Here is a 16,905-nt window from a genome sequence, read left to right as displayed (position 1 = left end):
TGCAACAAGTCTGACATTAATCAGCGATAGTTTTAACCTGGTCAAGAACTCAAGTGAAACCCCCAACGAATCTTTGGAATCAATCGGAATACCTGTGTGGCTACAGTGCAAATCATTCTTGACCAAAATAAGTAACCCACCACTCACGCACCCATTCCTAGACAACCTGGTCTCTACGCTATATGTTGTGTAGCCGTTGATGCACACATCTCTTGTAACATGCACACATCAAATGTCCCAATATATAGTAACCAATCGGGGTCCAGCAGTTTTAGTTTGACACCAGCCAAGCTCCAGGTGATGACAGTAAGAGTAGACAGATAATCATTAGCTCCATAGAACTGTGGGATTGCCAGAGAGTGGGTAGCTAATGTTGGGTCATCATTAGGTACATTGTCAAGCGACTTTCCCACAAGATTGATCTAATAATTTGTCATGAGCCAGGATTCTGGGACCGAAGTCACAGACCGCAAAGCCCGGGTCAAAACAATTATCTCCCAAGGCTGCTTGGCTGAGTCAATGAGTCAGTCAACAGCCTTCAAATGTGAAGTCAATCAATCAATCAATCATGGACATTTATATAGCGCACTACTTACCCGGAGGGTCTCAAGGCGCTTGGGGGGGGGGGGTGCTGCTACTGCTCGAACAGCCAGGTCTTGAGCTTCTTCCTGAAGGAAAGGTGGTCTTGGGTCAGGCGCAGGTCGGTCGGGAGGGAGTTCCAGGTCTTGGCGGCCAGGTGGGAGAAGGACCTTCCTCCTGTTGTCGATCTTCGGATGCGGGGTACGGCGGCGAGGGCGTGACTGGCTGATCGGAGGTGGCGTTTGGGAGCGTAGAAGTTGATGCGGTTGTTGAGGTAGCTCGGGCCTTGGTCGTGTAGGGCTTTGTGTGCGTGGGTGAGGAGACGGAAGGTGATTCTTTTGTTGACGGGGAGCCAGTGCAGGTCTCTCAGATGTCCGGAGATGTGGCTGCGTCGGGGGATGTCGAGGATGAGTCTGGCTGAGGCGTTCTGGATCCGCTGGAGTCTCTTCTGGAGCTTGGCGGTGGTTCCGGCGTAGAGGGCGTTGCCGTAGTCCAGTCGGCTGGTGACGAGGGCCTGGGTGACCGTCTTCCTGGTCTCGGTGGGGATCCACCGGAAGATCTTTCGTAGCATGCGCAGGATGTTGAAGCATGACGAGGAGACGGCGTTGACTTGCCTGGTCATGGAGAGGGAGGAGTCAAGGATGAAGCCCAGGTTGCGTGCGTGGTCTGTCGGTGTGGGTGCGGAGCCCAGGGCGGGGGGCCACCAGGAGTCGTCCCAGGCGGAGGGCGAGGAGCCCAGGATGAGGACTTCCGTCTTGTCTGAGTTCAGTTTCAGGCGGCTGGTCGTCATCCATTCGGCTACAGCTTTCATCCCTTCGTGAAGGTTGGCTCTGGAAGCGGCGGGGTCGTTGGTCAGTGAGAGGATCAGCTGGGTGTCGTCGGCGTAGGAGATGATGTTCAGGTTGTGTTGGCGTGCGATGGGCGCGAGGGGGCTCATGTAGACGTTGAAGAGGGTGGGGCTCAGCGAGGATCCTTGAGGGACGCCGCAGATGACTCCGGTGGCCTCTGACTTGTACGGTGGTAGACAGACTCTCTGTGTTCTTCCGTCGAGGAAGGAGACGATCCATTCCAGTGCCTTCTCTTGAATTCAGACGTTGCTGAGGCGTTGCACTAGGGTGCGGTGGCAGACCGTGTCGAATGCGGCGGAGAGGTCTAGGAGGATGAGGGCCGCTGTTTCTCCGTTGTCCATCAGGGCTCGGATGTCATCGGTGGCAGCGATGAGGGCGGTCTCGGTGCTGTGGTTGGCTCGGAAGCCAGACTGTGAAGGGTCGAGGGATCCGTTCGTCTCGAGGAAGGCGGCCAGCTGTTTGTTGACGGTCTTCTCGATGGCTTTGGCTGGAAACGGGAGGAGCGAGATGGGGCGGTAGTTCTTGAGTTCGGTGGGGTCCGCTGTTGGTTTCTTTAGTAGAGCGCTGAGTTCGGCGTGCTTCCAGCTCTCCGGGAAGGTGGCGGTGTCGAAGGAGGTGTTGATGATGTCCCGCAGGTGGGGTGCGATGACAGTGTCGGCCTTGTTGAAGACGTGGTGAGGGCAGGGGTCGGTCGGAGATCCGGAGTCTCCGGTATTACGGTCAGGCAGAGTTTCATAGAACACAGATTATGTATAGTCATTCCAGAAGTAAATTTAGCAAAAGGTGGTGATAGTTTGAGTCTAATACAGGTCTTACCAGGTTTCGCAAGATGGCTAGTACCTATTTCAAAAGTTTGATACGTTTGTCAACCAGTGTTTCATAAAAAAAATGTAACAGAGATATGGTCACAATAGACGTTCCCACGTGGTGTCATTTGACAAATTCAATATCAGATCTGACTACAGAACAAGAGTTCAGTGTGGACCTGAACCAAAATACTACTTCATTAAGTTATGAATCAAAAGACTCATAAGACCCTGGAGATACCTTAGGCACATCAATCAGATACATTTTCTTTTCATTTGGATGAAGTTCACAGCTTCAGTATTTTTTTTATGAACTCAACTCTATGGGTATTGACGGTCATGCTGTGTCTAGCATTGGTAAAGAGGCAGAAAATGGACAGAGGAGCACGAAATAGATAGTGTGTGAAACCATAATTGCTACCAAACATATGGAAGGGGTAGAATTTTACTCTTTTAATGCTTTTGTGTCAATAACTGTACCATCTCCACATTTTATCAGCAATTTTTGTATTACTCATAAAACATATACAGAAAATCAGAAGATATTCTTATGCAAACAGAAGAAAATCAGACTGCGCTCACCTGGGCCTTTTGGCTCTATCACCCTGATCTCCAACTCCTTTATATTTCTTCTTCTTCTTTGGGGGGCCCCCAACTGCCAAGACATGGCCAGTCTCTGGCTCTTCTGACACAATAGTGACCTCCGTGCCATCATAGGGAGCATCCATCACTGCACAGCTACAGTCAGAGAGTGATCAAAGAAATATCTCAGACTCATTCTAAGAAATGTGAAGTACTTGCATCATTTTCACAAGACCACAAGAACATATATAAAAGTCACCCAATCAGCTGTAGAGTGCAGTAAATGGTAGACAAGTGGTTTACCCCATGCCATCTGAAACACAAAGCACATCTGTGAGGTACAAAGGGAAAGGCAGAAGGGACCAGGTGAAGCATTGGCCTCCTGTGAGCACACACCAATGGCTACGACCATTTCAACAACACTCAAAGTTTATCAAAAGTTATCAATAAGATCACTATGAACATTACCTCTACACATACAATAAATATGGCTCCCCTGCAGAGTAAGTTACACACTCTTTTTTGCCAACATAATTGTTTTAGATGATAAAAGGTCCAAGCGGTCGGGGTTCTTGAAATTGTAATGAACCAAAATGCTTAGACTCTCAACTCAATAGTCATCTTTTTATTTATGTCAGGGAATAGAATGTTAAGTCAGCCCAACTGGAACTCCAATGTGTAGCCTGTAAGCTACACACGGATTTATTAACAGACAAGGATGAACAGTCAATTACACAAGAGAAGGTTAGCCTGTCTAGAAATGAACTCTTAAGGTCTTAGAGGTCAGGTATCTGGTCTCAATAGATCTTAAGATGATGGGAGATCTGCACCCAGGTAAAATGGTGCGTCCCTGGCATCTTATGGATATATTAGTAGGATCCTCACCCACAGGTCCCACCAGTGACATGCTTCATCATCAGGTCCTCACCCACTGCATCCAATGTGAGTGGGTGAGCTCAACACAGTTTGTATGCAGAGTCCTTTGTCTAAGGGATAACAAGTGCAAGTTAAAATTGCCTTCAGGGTCCTAAATTCTGTTTACTAGTAAGGTCCTTTGGCGAGAATAAAAACATTCGGATGTTTAGTTGGTATAATGACCCGCAACATTAATCGGCCTGTATCCAGTGCCACCAAGGGTCAATAGGCTTTCTTCAGGACCAGAAAAGTATGTATTATCCCTACAGTTTATATAGTTGGTAACTACCAACACGGAGGACTAGTTCATGCAAACATCATGAAGCATGCAAACGGAGACCGGAGTGGACCTTTTCCTGTAATTAAGTAGGACTTCATAAGGTATTGGGAGTGGGTGATAATCAAGAGACTTCATTCTCCCTTACACCTACTTCCTGCACTCCACCAATGCTATTCGGATGAACAGCCTTCCATGTCTACAGGACCCAGGTTTTCTGTCTAAAGAAGCACCCATAAAACAAGTCCAGTTCCAGTAATTAGTCTTTTATGTCTATGTGACCCAGGAATGTGGATTTCAAAGAAAATATCCAAGGGCAGCCTTAGGCAAACAGAGTTACCAGAGATAAGGAAGTCAAGAAAAGAAACAGAGAACCAATGTCTCAATTTCTTCAGTCTCTCAATTTCTTAAATGAGACAATCCTACTTTGGTTTTAGTCGGATACAAATCATACAAGATCTTCCATATTTGAATGTGGCCATATCTGATATCTTGCCACTTCAATCATAACCTCATCAACTGCCAATGTTGCATGTTTTTAATCAATGGCTAACTGTATTCGTCAACTCTATACAGATTTTTTTCACAGTCTCTGCTTCCTGAGCACCAAAAAGCTTTTCAAGCAGGCATGCACCCACAATATTTTTTTTAAAATAGATGCATCTATGCTGTGAGACTAGTCAAGTTATATGGATCCAATGACGTCTCTTTCATACCTCTAAACAAAACTCAGGAAGGCAGGTTTTCTATGTGCACGCAGGTGACAGAAAATAAACAGACCACACAAAACAGCAAAGGCCCTAGATTGATGGTCTGAAGAAGAGAACGTGCTATACCTTTGCTGGTAGATGACTGTAGATTACAAAAATAATTCAAGGTATCTTGTGTTCACCAGAGTACCTTTCAAAGACCCTAATCATTGATAGTGGCTTTACTGATAGCTAGAGGTGCTTCGATTCACTGGCAGCAGAAATGGTGGTGAAATGCAGTATCTTTAGAATATAGCAAGGGATGTTTTGAATCATGACAGAAGGCAATCCAAAGTAAGTCTACTATCACTATGAATACATGTCATGCCTTCACCCAATTCTAAAGAAATCCAAACCTCTAGATTCAGACAACAAAGGAAGGCAAAAAGAGAAAAAGAGAGAGAATGGAAAAAAACTATGAAAACTTAAGACTACGAGGTGTAGTCAAACGTGAGGCTATATAGGGAGCACCGGGTGACCGTACTTACTGAATCTGTGAAACACAGATGAGCACACCATCCCCCGCACTGCAGAAGGGCCGGGTCGACCTGCCCGGTGTCGGATGTAGAACAATCGCTCTATTGGGACGCCACACTTTCAAGTCCGCTAAAATGCCTGCAGCAAGAGGGACACTGGGGAGGAGAAAACAGAAGCGCCAATTGCCAAACAACAGTCAGATGAGGTTGCTCCTACGCTGCAGGACATTATGGAAGCAATACAAGGGGTGCGCACCATGCTTGAAAGTAAAATTGACTCAGTCACAACTGAAGTGACACTAATATGCGCGGACATTAGCAACTTAAGAAAAAGAGTGAAACGAACAGAAGACTGTCATTACACACCAAACTTCTGCGAAAACACTGGAAGCAACGGTGAAGAAACTTCAGGCTACGACAATGGACTTGGAAGCAAAACTCGAAGACTATGAAGAGCTCGCACAAAGAAATAGTGTGCAAATTTTGGGAGTACGTGAGAAGACGGAAGGACCGGCTACGGATCTATTTGTAGAAGACCTGATAAAGAATCTTCTGCAACTCCGCACCCTCTCCCAAAACTTCTCAGTGGAATGAGCCCACAGAGTGCCAGGAGGCGCACCGAGACCGGGTGCTCACGGCGCCCTATCCAGGCCAGAATGTTCAACTATAGAGACAGAGACCTAATACTAAAGACGGCGTGCACAGCCCCACCTCTCAAACTGGACAACTCCACGATAACCTTTTCGCCGGACTTTACGGTGAAGGTCCATAAAATGCGAAGGTCCTTCCTGGAAGTGAAGCGTGCTCTAAGAGAGAGGAATATGAAATATGCCATGCTCTTTCCAGCAAATCTGCGAGTGATTGCTGAGGGAAGATCCTGGTTCTTCCCCACCCCAGAGGAGACCTAGGACTGGCTTGAAGGATGAAGAACATCAGGACCCCACATACCCAACGTGCAAAAACGAATACAAGGGCAAGAAGGTCGACATGACACCCGCGACCTCAATGATGGTCCCTGAAAGAGAGACAGACCTAAAAGAACACACACAAGAAAACAATTCACATATGGAGAATGAGACATCAAGGCGGAGAGGGCATCTCTATTTTTCTCTCAACGGGCGCTGAGAAACCCAAAGACTGCAAAGTGTACTACCATGAGGGAGGGGGTTTAATATTGAAGATAAGAAGATGTGTCCGTTTGGCCCCTCGCTCCTAAAACAAAGCTGAGATTACAGTAAATCTACATCTAGTGCACCCGGCACAAATTGAGTTGCTTAATATACAATGAGGGTAAGTGCCAAAATGGAAAGGAACTGGGGGGGGGGGGGGGGGGGACACGACTCTTGCCAGGATCTCGACTGGGCCACATTCCCCTACGTAATGGTTAAAGGTCAAGTGTGTACAGGCACTCAGCATAGTTGGGGGTAGGCAATTTAGAGTCCACGTTGCAGGCAGGGGGTGGGATGAAAAATATACATGTGAGATTGTTATTTGGTTATTGTTTATTATACTGAGCGGCGGAATGTGTTACAGTGCAGGAGATATACATATAGTGGCGGGTAGAAGACCAATCTCGAGACAAGTTATGCAATGGAACGTTGAAATTTTGGTTATTCAGTAGGGTGTACAGGGATGGACAATGGTATACCATATCTCCGGCCCCTTTAGGCATGAGTTTAAGTACTCCAATGAATGATGACCCTAGTGCGGATCCACGGATGGGCAGCATAAAAATAGTCTCATGGAACGTCAACGGGTTGGGGGATAGAATTAAACGTGGAATAGTATTACAATATCTGAAATGACAATCACCCGATGGGGTGTTATATACAAGGGACCGCCTATTGTGCCCTCAATATATGGGGATACAAACTGGCTGCTCACGCTGGGTTTACTAAACGTTCAAGGGGGGTGTGGGTATTCTCATCCGCAACTCATCCCCTCTGCAGATTCAAAATGTGAACCGCGATTCGCCCGGCAACTTTGTGACACTATCGGGAACTTGGCAGGGTAGATTCCTTAACATAACATCCCTCTATGTACCACCCAGACTGCACTCTTCCACCATTGTCTATTTAGGGGAACATATACTAAATTGGCCTGAGGGTAAGTAGTTGATTGGGAGGGTGGGGGCCTATAATGCGGCCCTCTGTAGAGACAAAGATAGGAAACCGGCAAGACCGGAAGAGACATCCGGAAAATTATTGGCGGAGTTCCTAAGTGCTATGGGCCTAATGGACATCTGGAGAGCACATAATCCCTCTTCCCTGCAGTAAACATATAACTATGGGGCACACTGGAGTTTGTCCTGCATAGATTATCTCTTTGGTAGTGCCGACCAGCTTTCCATGTTCAAAGAAGTGATGCACCACTCCAGTTGCATCTCCGACCACTCACCAGTCGTGGCGCTCTATGGGAGAAACCTCACTGTCAAAAGGTACGAGATGGCACTTAATCCCTGGTGCTTAAAAGTGCCGACCAGACGAGTCGGGGTTATAGAGGCCACTACAAACTATTTCACTGAAAACAAAGGGTCGGTGGACTCGGCCTTAAAACTGTGGGAAGTATATAAAACGGTGGTCAGGGGACAGGGAATCTCAGCAATATCTGGATATAAGAAGGAAAAGAGAAAACAAATACAAGGAGTAGAAAGCAGAATCAGTCGACTAGAACAGGATTTAATAAACTCAAACACCCCAGACACTAAGCATAGACTATCACTAAAGCAGAAAGAATATAGAGATCTGGCAGAAGACGCAATAAAAGCTCAATCGCGGGCCACTCAACATCGCATATACGAGATAGGTGGTGGGAATGCCCTATCCTTCAGGTATACCAGGAGAAAATAGCCCAAAAAATGCTAGGAATCTGTGGGAAGACCATGGAGAACTCAACGCGATGGGGTCTCCGCAATATATGGGACACAACCGATCTGACGTCCAGCGTAAAAACCTGAGTCTCCCTGGGATGTGTGGTGGCAAAATGCAATGTAGCAAAAACCTGGAAGGGGGAAATTAGGCCCAAAGTGCGAGAATGGGAAGCAGATATGGACTGGTGCATGCTAGTGGAGAAAGTGATATGTGAAGGAAGAGGATGCCCTATAAAATGGACCAAATTTTGGTGGTGGGGGGGGGTGGAATAAAAGTAGAGGTATGATTTGTGCCCCTTCCATGCATGATCTCGGAAACTCGATAGCTTGACGTTCGCATCAAGATTGACACTGCAATGATTGATTTGACTATGCTGGTCTATTGTATAGTTATAATTCCGCTTGTATAACTGCACTGTGCTCATCTGCTGCTAAACGTTATTTGTTGTTATGTAACATCTAATAAAAAGATTTTTTTTAATAATCTACATCAATCCGCATTTGTATAGTATTAAAGCTTAAAGAGGGCATCAAAATGCTTAAATCCAAGCATCATCTAAATGACTACTAAGAAGAAAATAGTTTGGCACTATTTTCGGCATTTAATGATTGACATTGTGGACTTATTCCGGGATCAGGTTCTACATCTTAAAGGCATGAACAGTGAAGGTTTCATCTCCTACCATGGCACTTGAAATTTCAAGTATAGCCACAATATTCTTACCTCAGATTTCAAGTATTTAACTCATTTATACATAGTAATCCAGTCCAAAGCCAAGTCAAAAGATGCCTTACGGCCAATAGATACGACATTAAATCTGGCACTTAGGGCCTGGCTCAGACTTTGGCGATGCGGCACTGGGTCCGCCTCGCTGCCGCAACGCCAAAGCCCTGGTCAGCCTGCCTGTCAGATCAGGAGTTTCCTCATGTCTTGCTGCCTTTTTTTCGGTGTTCCCACGGCGGTGCGTCTCAAAACCAGCACCGCAATGGGAACGCCAAAAACAGTTCCTGCACGGCATGGACTGAAAAGTCTATGCCGTGCAGGAACTGGTGTGCATGCACTCAGGGGTGCACATGTGGTTAGTTAAGACTCTAGCTATTATAATCAGGAGAACCTGTAGTTCCCGACTATTGTTTGAGCGATCCCAACAGGTACTGAATTGCTGCTATTTATCTTAAAGCCAATAACGAGGCCATATAAAAATGAACAGATCGCTAGCTCAATCTTTGTAGGAAGCGCTGATCAGTGTATTTGCATGAAGACATGTGGACATTCTGGTACCCAATACTAAAAGGAGGGCTTTGTCTCTGGATTGCCCTGCAACTGAACACTTCTAAATAGTGGCTTTCAATTTTAGCTAGTTTACTCCATAATGCTAATTCAACGAGCTCTTTTTTTGGCTAATTCACGCCGAGTTGATATGAGCACTGTCATTGTTGAATTTTGCTCAAACACCAATTATATGCAACTCAAATTCTTTGCTGGAGACTCCAAAGAAAGCCAAAACTGTACATCCTTATTATAGTGAGGATAGGATTTCCCATTGGGCAACCTAGCAGTGGATTTGGAATTCCAAAAACATCTCACATAAAAAAAAACATGAAGAGTCAGTAGATGTACATTACACGCTCAGGGAGAAATGGGACGTCCTGCAGCACCAAACCTTAAGCAAAGCATGCCAGAATGAATGGATAAGATCTGCATCCTAACCCCAGACAACTGTTGCTCATCTACAGAAATGATCTGGATCTCTGTCCACCATCCACATCCTCACAACTTTCGCTAATCTACAGAAGTAAAATAGTGTTACAGCAGCAGACCTATTAACTATATGCAGGAGTGTTATCTAGTGTGTCCACAATATCACTTTCAATAAAGGGAACCCCTTTGTAACTTGTGCATACGACTCTCATAAGGAACAAACCATTACCTTTGCCCTTCTTTATTTAAAAATGTAAAAGAAAATTCTGCTCAATAAGGAAATATCAAAACTTACTAGAAAATACATCACATGTACCTCACAATTAAAAAGTATCAGTTAAGTGGATTCAATTAATTTTCAAAATGGTCAAATTCAAACAAACTTTGTATACATATTTACAACTGTAACACAAAAACATGATATCTAAGAGTTCAATATACATAACAAAAAGCAAGAAAATGTGAAAGCAACTATTTCAAATAGCTGGTTTAAGTTCAAAGATAATAGAGGGAACTTTCTAGTAAAAGGAAGCTTATTTCACTCAAATAGTTTTTTAACATATTATTTGTGACGTATAAAGTAAACATATTATAAAGGACTAAGTGCCTCGTTTAGAACCTGGTGGATGAGGGATATCTGCAAAAAGCAGTGTGTGATCCATCACTCCTATTCAGAGTCCACGTAGGGCCTACAATCTAAATAGGGCTGATATAACATTCTCCACTTTTTGAAATCAGAATGTAGCTGGCGCACAACCTCTTCACTTTTTTTACAAAAGATACTTAAGTAATTTTATGGTAGTATTTAACAATTTTAGGGTGCTCCTCGGGTGGAGTCTTCCGTCCTGGAGACATCTATGTAATGATATCACGTAGTGCTTCCAACCTAAATTGGTTGCATCCCAATGGGCACACCTGTGTTCCTACGAGTAGGACTCCAAAGAAATTTTTCACAACAGATTCATTTCAATCGTAATCCATTTATTCAATATCCAATTCCTTGAAATTATATTCACTGTCTAAGCAGTGTTATGCAGGTCAAGGTCCAAACTGTAGGGTCTCTGGGTTGGTTAGTCTGCATAAATCATGATCACTAGCCTAAGCTGATCAGCTACTTCATTAAGCCAATTCATGTAATATAGTTTTGTTGCTCATATGTATTTAGCAAACATAGTGCCCCTGGAACCTTCTGGTGGAGTTGTCCCAAATGTCATTGCATCAATTCCAAATTGGGGAGCTCTAACTTACAATGATCTGCGGGTTTGGTGTTTCCTACGAGGAGCCCCAATTGTTCAGCATATTGATTTTACTACATTGAGTGGATTCCAGGTTATTATGATTGTTTGCATTCAATTATCTAATACTGCATTAGTGTTTTTCCAAGTGTAATGTTATTGTCATTAAATATGCATACTAAAATCAACAAATAACATGCTCTAAACTGCTAGTGGTGTTACCTTGTTTATTACCTGATCTTTTCCAACTGAGCTTAATATTCTTTGTTCCATCTACCCCAAAGCGTCCCTTTCATCCCACTTCCCTTTTAATCTCTATTACACCCTACAATCCTTAATTAGGGTATAGTATCCTATACACAGACGTTTATCTACCCAAGAGTTGAATTTGAATTTGAGGTTCATTGTCAATTTCTCTTGGGGTACTGTGTACAGTTTCACTCCGCTCTGTTTGGACTCTTAGCTCATTTCAATATCATTTAACAACAACATTCTGCCTCTTAAATGGAAAAGCTTGTTAAATACTTCATCAGCTATTTCCAGGTTTGTTTTGGATTCCCATACTACACTTCTATGCTACATCGCCAACATCCACCATTGCTCGTCAAACTGGTACTTGGTATTCCTAATAATGGCAAGTTCCAAATGCTTGAAGTCATTCAAATACATGCACACAGTCAAGCATGCACCGTGCCGCCCAATAATTATTGCATTGTTTACCTTTGAATCATCACTCTATTCTCCATTTCCATTGTCACTAGATCTTAGAATTTTTGCTTATAGTATTTTCAATGTATTAAGAGAGTTTCTCTCTAATAAAAAGATTCCCCTGGGAATTATCCACCTCACTGGATGTCATATCCTAGAAGCTCCCACAGAAGCACAACTGAGGTTTGTGCACAATTGCTGCTTCCATGTCAATTTATTTTAAAATGAGCGAACCACATATGTTTTGTGGCCCTTTCTATAAATCTAATTGAACAGATCCAAAGTTAGGTCTTTTGCAGTGGAAAATGGGTATTTGCTCATTTGCATGGGAGCGTAGCCCTATACAAATGAAGCATTTGCTATGTGCCTGAACCATATTCCAGGGCCAGAAGCACAAACAGAGGCAAAGGGCTCTTGAGGGATACAGTAGCTGTGCATGCCACACACACACAGCACTCCCTTCCCTGCAGAGCCCGGATGGGTTGTATGAGGAGTCCATGGACTAGTAGGTCAGTGTTTCCACCACCATGAAAGAGGCAGTGACATTCCATCATAGAGTGCACAACCCCGCTTTCTAGAGAAGTTAGGAGTCTATCTTTAACTGTGGAGCCAGAAAAAACAGACAGTTTTGTGCTTACACAAGCTGTGCGGCACTATGAGGGGGTCATGCAATACCCTCTACAAGGATGGGCGAATTCGACAAATGCATCTTGCGTCCTGGTGGCATTTAAGGCCTCGGTCAGAGGCTGTGACTGGCTCAATGTGTTGAGCTATTTTTAAGCCAGGTCCTGGGTTTTGGTTGGTTTATGTACATCTCCCCGATGGTGCCCCGGTGTTGCTGGCACTCATTTCATGTCTGCTGACTAGTAACCTGCAAGAGGTCTGGGCGATTGGAGGCTATTTGTTTATGTGCCCGATGCCGTACTATAAATGGCTCACTTTGAATCTGGTCCAAACTTGGCTCAACAACATGAACTGGATGGATTCGAACTCCATCCTCTCACCCAAATGTCAAGTCATCAAATTCACACAAACTAACCCTAAAAGAATACATCACCAAGAGAACCAAAACCGCTTAGTAGAACTACTGAAGTGCTGTCTAATGAAGAAAGGGTAACTATTCCTCCTAGATGTGAATGGGACTTACTGTTCAAACCCTCATATCTAGATGGTGGCAATGACCTGCTTCATACACACCCAACCTGAACACACCCCCTCCCCAACACCCTTTTAGGAGCATTCAACATGGCACACCACACCCCTTTAAAGTCCTGAAACAATATGAAATCTACCCCCTCACTCGAATGGAAGTCTACGGTATGCCATAGTCAGGCCTTACCTTCTTTAAAAAAATAGCTGCATCATTTATTTTATGCAATTTGTTGAGCGCACGTTTACCCAAGGGTGTCTTGGCGCTTATCATCTACAAAGACATCAAGTCACCCCAGCCTATCTGACTGGAAAGCGGCCCACCTGCAGCCAGGACACAGACCAAAGGTGAAGTGGAACAAAAAAGAAAAAAAGGCAACACGTCTCTATTTAAAGTACCCATGATCTGAAACAACATACTTGTATCCAAAGGAGCCACCCCATCCTTAGTATAATTTCGGAAACTGCTGAAGACACACCTCTTTAAACAGCAGTGCATCACAAACAGTACAGCCCACCTTCACCCACAGAACCCAGCTTCCTTTCCAATCATTTACTGACAGTAAGTGTAACCTTTAGCTAGATGTGTATTATATGAATGCATACATGGAACCTGTCAGTCTCTGCAGAGTGCACCCAGTGTGGTTGTGTACTGGCACAAGCAGGAGCAAAGCAACCATGTCTTTATTGATGGATTAAGGAGAGCATACAAAAGTCAGATAGTTAGTAGTTTGCTCCAACAATTTCACCAAAGTCTAATTCCAATGACTAAGTAAAAGGCTGTTCTTGTTAGTAGCATGGGCTTATATTTTCACCAGTTTTCCCCTTACCCAAAGATTCCAAAAACACTGGGTTTAGGGAAGCCAAGGAGGATTCCTCGAGTAGAGTTAGGAGGACAAAACCACATTGTTCTCGAATTATCAACCTAAAGTCTCCGAGGGCATATCAGTAAGAGCTGGAGAAAGGGTATTGAGGTCCAATGACAGGCTGCCTGAGGGCAAAAAGTCAGGGCTTAGTGCTAGCCCCAGAAGTCATCTCCAGCAGAGCCTGCTGCTTAGGTCACAAATGTGACCTCCTAACAGAATCTGGTGGAAAGGATCTGGACAACACGTCAAGCAGAATCGTTAGTGAGAACCTAAGGAGCCTCAAGAAAACATGTTATAAAAGGCCCTGGATTGCACCTCGGGTGGGCCCATGAAAGTTTCAGAGTGCAGTTCAGTTAGAACCTTGGTTGAAAACTAGAAGCAGTCCAGTGAGGGTCCCACAGAGGGCACCTTGATCAGAGGCCATTGGATGGACCATCGAGCTTAGGATTTCAGAAGTCACCTCAGTAGGGCCCTCAAAAAGTTCCCTAAGGTTTAGAGTTGCAGTAGGAAAGGGCCTGATAACCCTCAGATTAACTCAAAGTCCTGAAAAAGCAATTATGATACACGAGCCGGGTTAGACAGACTAAGAGGTAATCAGGACAAGTCAAAAATTATTTTTACCTTACGGACAATCGGTCCGGAGGAATGAATTTGTAGTTCAAAAGCTCATCCCAGCACCAAGTTCCTTGCCATTTTACTCCCAGAAAGGTTTATTTCCTTTATACTTTTTTCCATTTTTAAACGCCCCAATTTTTTGACCTCACCTCTATTTTAGCTCCTTTTATTGCCAGTCATTTCCACTTACTTTCGTTGTTGTACACAGCTATCTTGACAAAGAAGAGTCCTCCAATTTGCTTGTTTGGGTTATGTTGAATTGTATTCTCATAGTACAGGTCAGCACAAGTTCATTCACATTTACATGCTGCTTGGTTGCATCTCTTCTCTCTGGTCATGGCTCAGGTTCTTCTATCAGTTACTTTTGTGAGGGCGTACCTTTTTTCGGTATGACGTGTGTGTTCCTCATCACTTTGGTATACAATCTCTGACCTTTTACTTCACCTCTAGAACAGCTGTTGCAAGTTTGGGGCGCCAGGCTCTAACTGCATGTCAAAAGCGACCTACAAATTCAATCAAAATGTTTTGTCTCTGTTTAATGCAACTTTTGCAACTGCATTGCTACCAGACTCCAGGGCAGAGTTAGTGTGTCTATGTTGCACCCCATATTTATTAAAGGCAGAGTGGAGGAGGCAGAGCCTGGCCACATCGATGATGAACGACTTACAGGGAGTTCTGACAGCCACGGCTCCGAAACAGTCTTTTATTCCTGGTACTCGAAGTCCACACCTACGGTGCTGATGTCGCCGGTGTCTCGGGGAGTTCCAGGCGAGGACTGATGACCGAAAACGATCACTGGCGGCGCCGGGGCCATAAAAACTCTGGGAGTTGCCAGCCCGCTGAGAAGTATCATCCAAGCGGTACCTAGGCAACGATGGGACGAGGGCTGCACTGCCGGCCGCGAAAGACACAGACCGATTTGCCTAGAACCGGTGCTGCATCTGAACTCATCTGCTTGCGATGGTGCTGCTGCTGCAGTCCGGGTCCCTGGTAATAAGCCGCCCCTGTGAATTCTGCCGGGACCACACCGAGAACGCGAACGCTGCTCATAGAGCGAACTCAGTACAGAGCATGCGTAACTCCTCTCTCTCAACCGCCGAAGTCACCGGTTTTGCCCTTTCCAGAGCATCCATGTTGGATCGGGCTGGGCTGCATTTGATGATGTCATCCAACTGACAGGAGGCTGCCATATCTATAAAGTAAAATAATAACATGCGGAAAGGGGGTGAGGAGGTTGTTGCAAGACTGTGTGAACCGTTAAATCTTTATCTACTGCCCCCTATCGCTTGTTACTGAACGCTACATCTGGTGCCCAACGCTAAAGGAATTTAAAGGAATAATATTTGTCTGCTATCAAGAAGAAAAGCAAACTTGAATAAAATGTATTTCCCGGCAATACACAAGTAACAAAGTCCAAGTCCTCCAATCCCACAGTTTCGTCAAATTCAACCTTGGCACAAGTCCTAAACAAGCACTGGCAAAGCCAATAGACTATGTAAGCGCTATTGTAATTGTAATTATACAGACCCCCCAGGATATAGCGGCATGGATTCGCAAATTTAGCGGCACAAATATGGAAATTTAGCGGCACAAATATGGAAATTTAGCGGCATTTTAGCGGCACTTTATTTTACTCATAAGCACTCATTTTCAGCCTTAAATCAATGGAAACTGTTTTAGCAGAGTATTCCACTTTGATTAGGCAATCTGGAATATGGAATAGAGGAAGCAGCCCACAGGTGAAGGCTGTTATCCCTTGGAATTGCAATTCTTCATCTGCCAGTTGGGCTAAACAGAAGTGTGAGGTCTAAAATTTTGTGTCACATTTTGTGATGTCAATTCCTGTGAGGTCCTGGGTCTTGATGCCACTTCCTGTGATACGACGTGCCATGTCACGCTCAATGATGTCACTCAATGTGATGTCACGCGCTATGCTGCCTAACTTGGGTAGACCCCCCCACTTCAGTTTTTTAGGACCTGTGCCCTCCTAAGAATTGAAATAAAGATAAAACAAGACAACAGGCCTCCTCCATCCGTGTACCCAGAATTGGGGAGAACATTCCTGTCTCCATCAGGGCCGCCCCAGCGCGGATGCAATGCAGGGATTGAGTGACAGGCACTCACCCACACCTGACCCCCCCCCCCTGCATGTCTGGTTTCTGCCCCCAAAGCTCTCCTGCCTCTGAAGTCATGGCTCCTGCCTGGGATCCGAGGGGCAGGCGCAGAGTACAAATGGTGCGGAAATGAGTCCTGTTCCTAGGGAGGGCCGTGGGCTAAAGAACATGATGGATTCAACCAAGATCTGTGGCTGGGAGTGAGTGTCTGAAAAATCTACGAGTTGTGGAAATTCCTTAGGAGCTGACATAAGAGACTTTGAGATGCCATGCTTCTGGGTTGTGATTGCGGCATCAGTGCCATGCAACTCTTACTAAATCAGACGCTGGGCATTTTTTTTGCTATAGGTGAAAGTTAGTAAATCTGGGCCTTAGGGTCTCTTGGTGACCTGCACCAAGGGGCAGATGGGAAAGA

The 16,905-nt window shown here is 44.9% G+C and overlaps 1 protein-coding gene across 4 annotated transcripts in view; it reads right to left on the bottom strand.

The window, feature by feature from the left end:
• Positions 1-15,511, bottom strand: part of HMGXB3 (HMG-box containing 3) — a 526,740-nt gene extending 511,229 nt beyond the window's left edge. For 2 of the 4 annotated variants that reach the window (XM_078653572.1, XM_078653575.1), the window contains exons 1-2: positions 14,567-15,511; positions 2,816-2,971 (exon numbers count right to left, since the gene is read on the bottom strand). In XM_078653572.1, coding sequence (XP_078509698.1) covers positions 2,816-2,961 — 146 coding nt within the window. In that variant the 5' untranslated portion in view covers positions 2,962-2,971; positions 14,567-15,511. Of the gene's footprint in view, positions 1-2,815; positions 2,972-14,382; positions 14,516-14,566 lie in introns of those variants that run through there. The other 2 variants (XM_078653573.1, XM_078653574.1) reach the window with 2 other exon arrangements.
• Between the last annotated feature and the right edge of the window lie 1,394 nt (positions 15,512-16,905).

The sequence above is a fragment of the Lissotriton helveticus genome, chromosome 7 (assembly GCF_964261635.1).
Source record: "Lissotriton helveticus chromosome 7, aLisHel1.1, whole genome shotgun sequence".
Taxonomy (NCBI): Eukaryota; Metazoa; Chordata; class Amphibia; order Caudata; family Salamandridae; genus Lissotriton; species Lissotriton helveticus.
The sequence above is the reverse complement of the archived record's forward strand: the minus strand, read 5'-3'. Positions and strand labels throughout refer to the sequence as shown.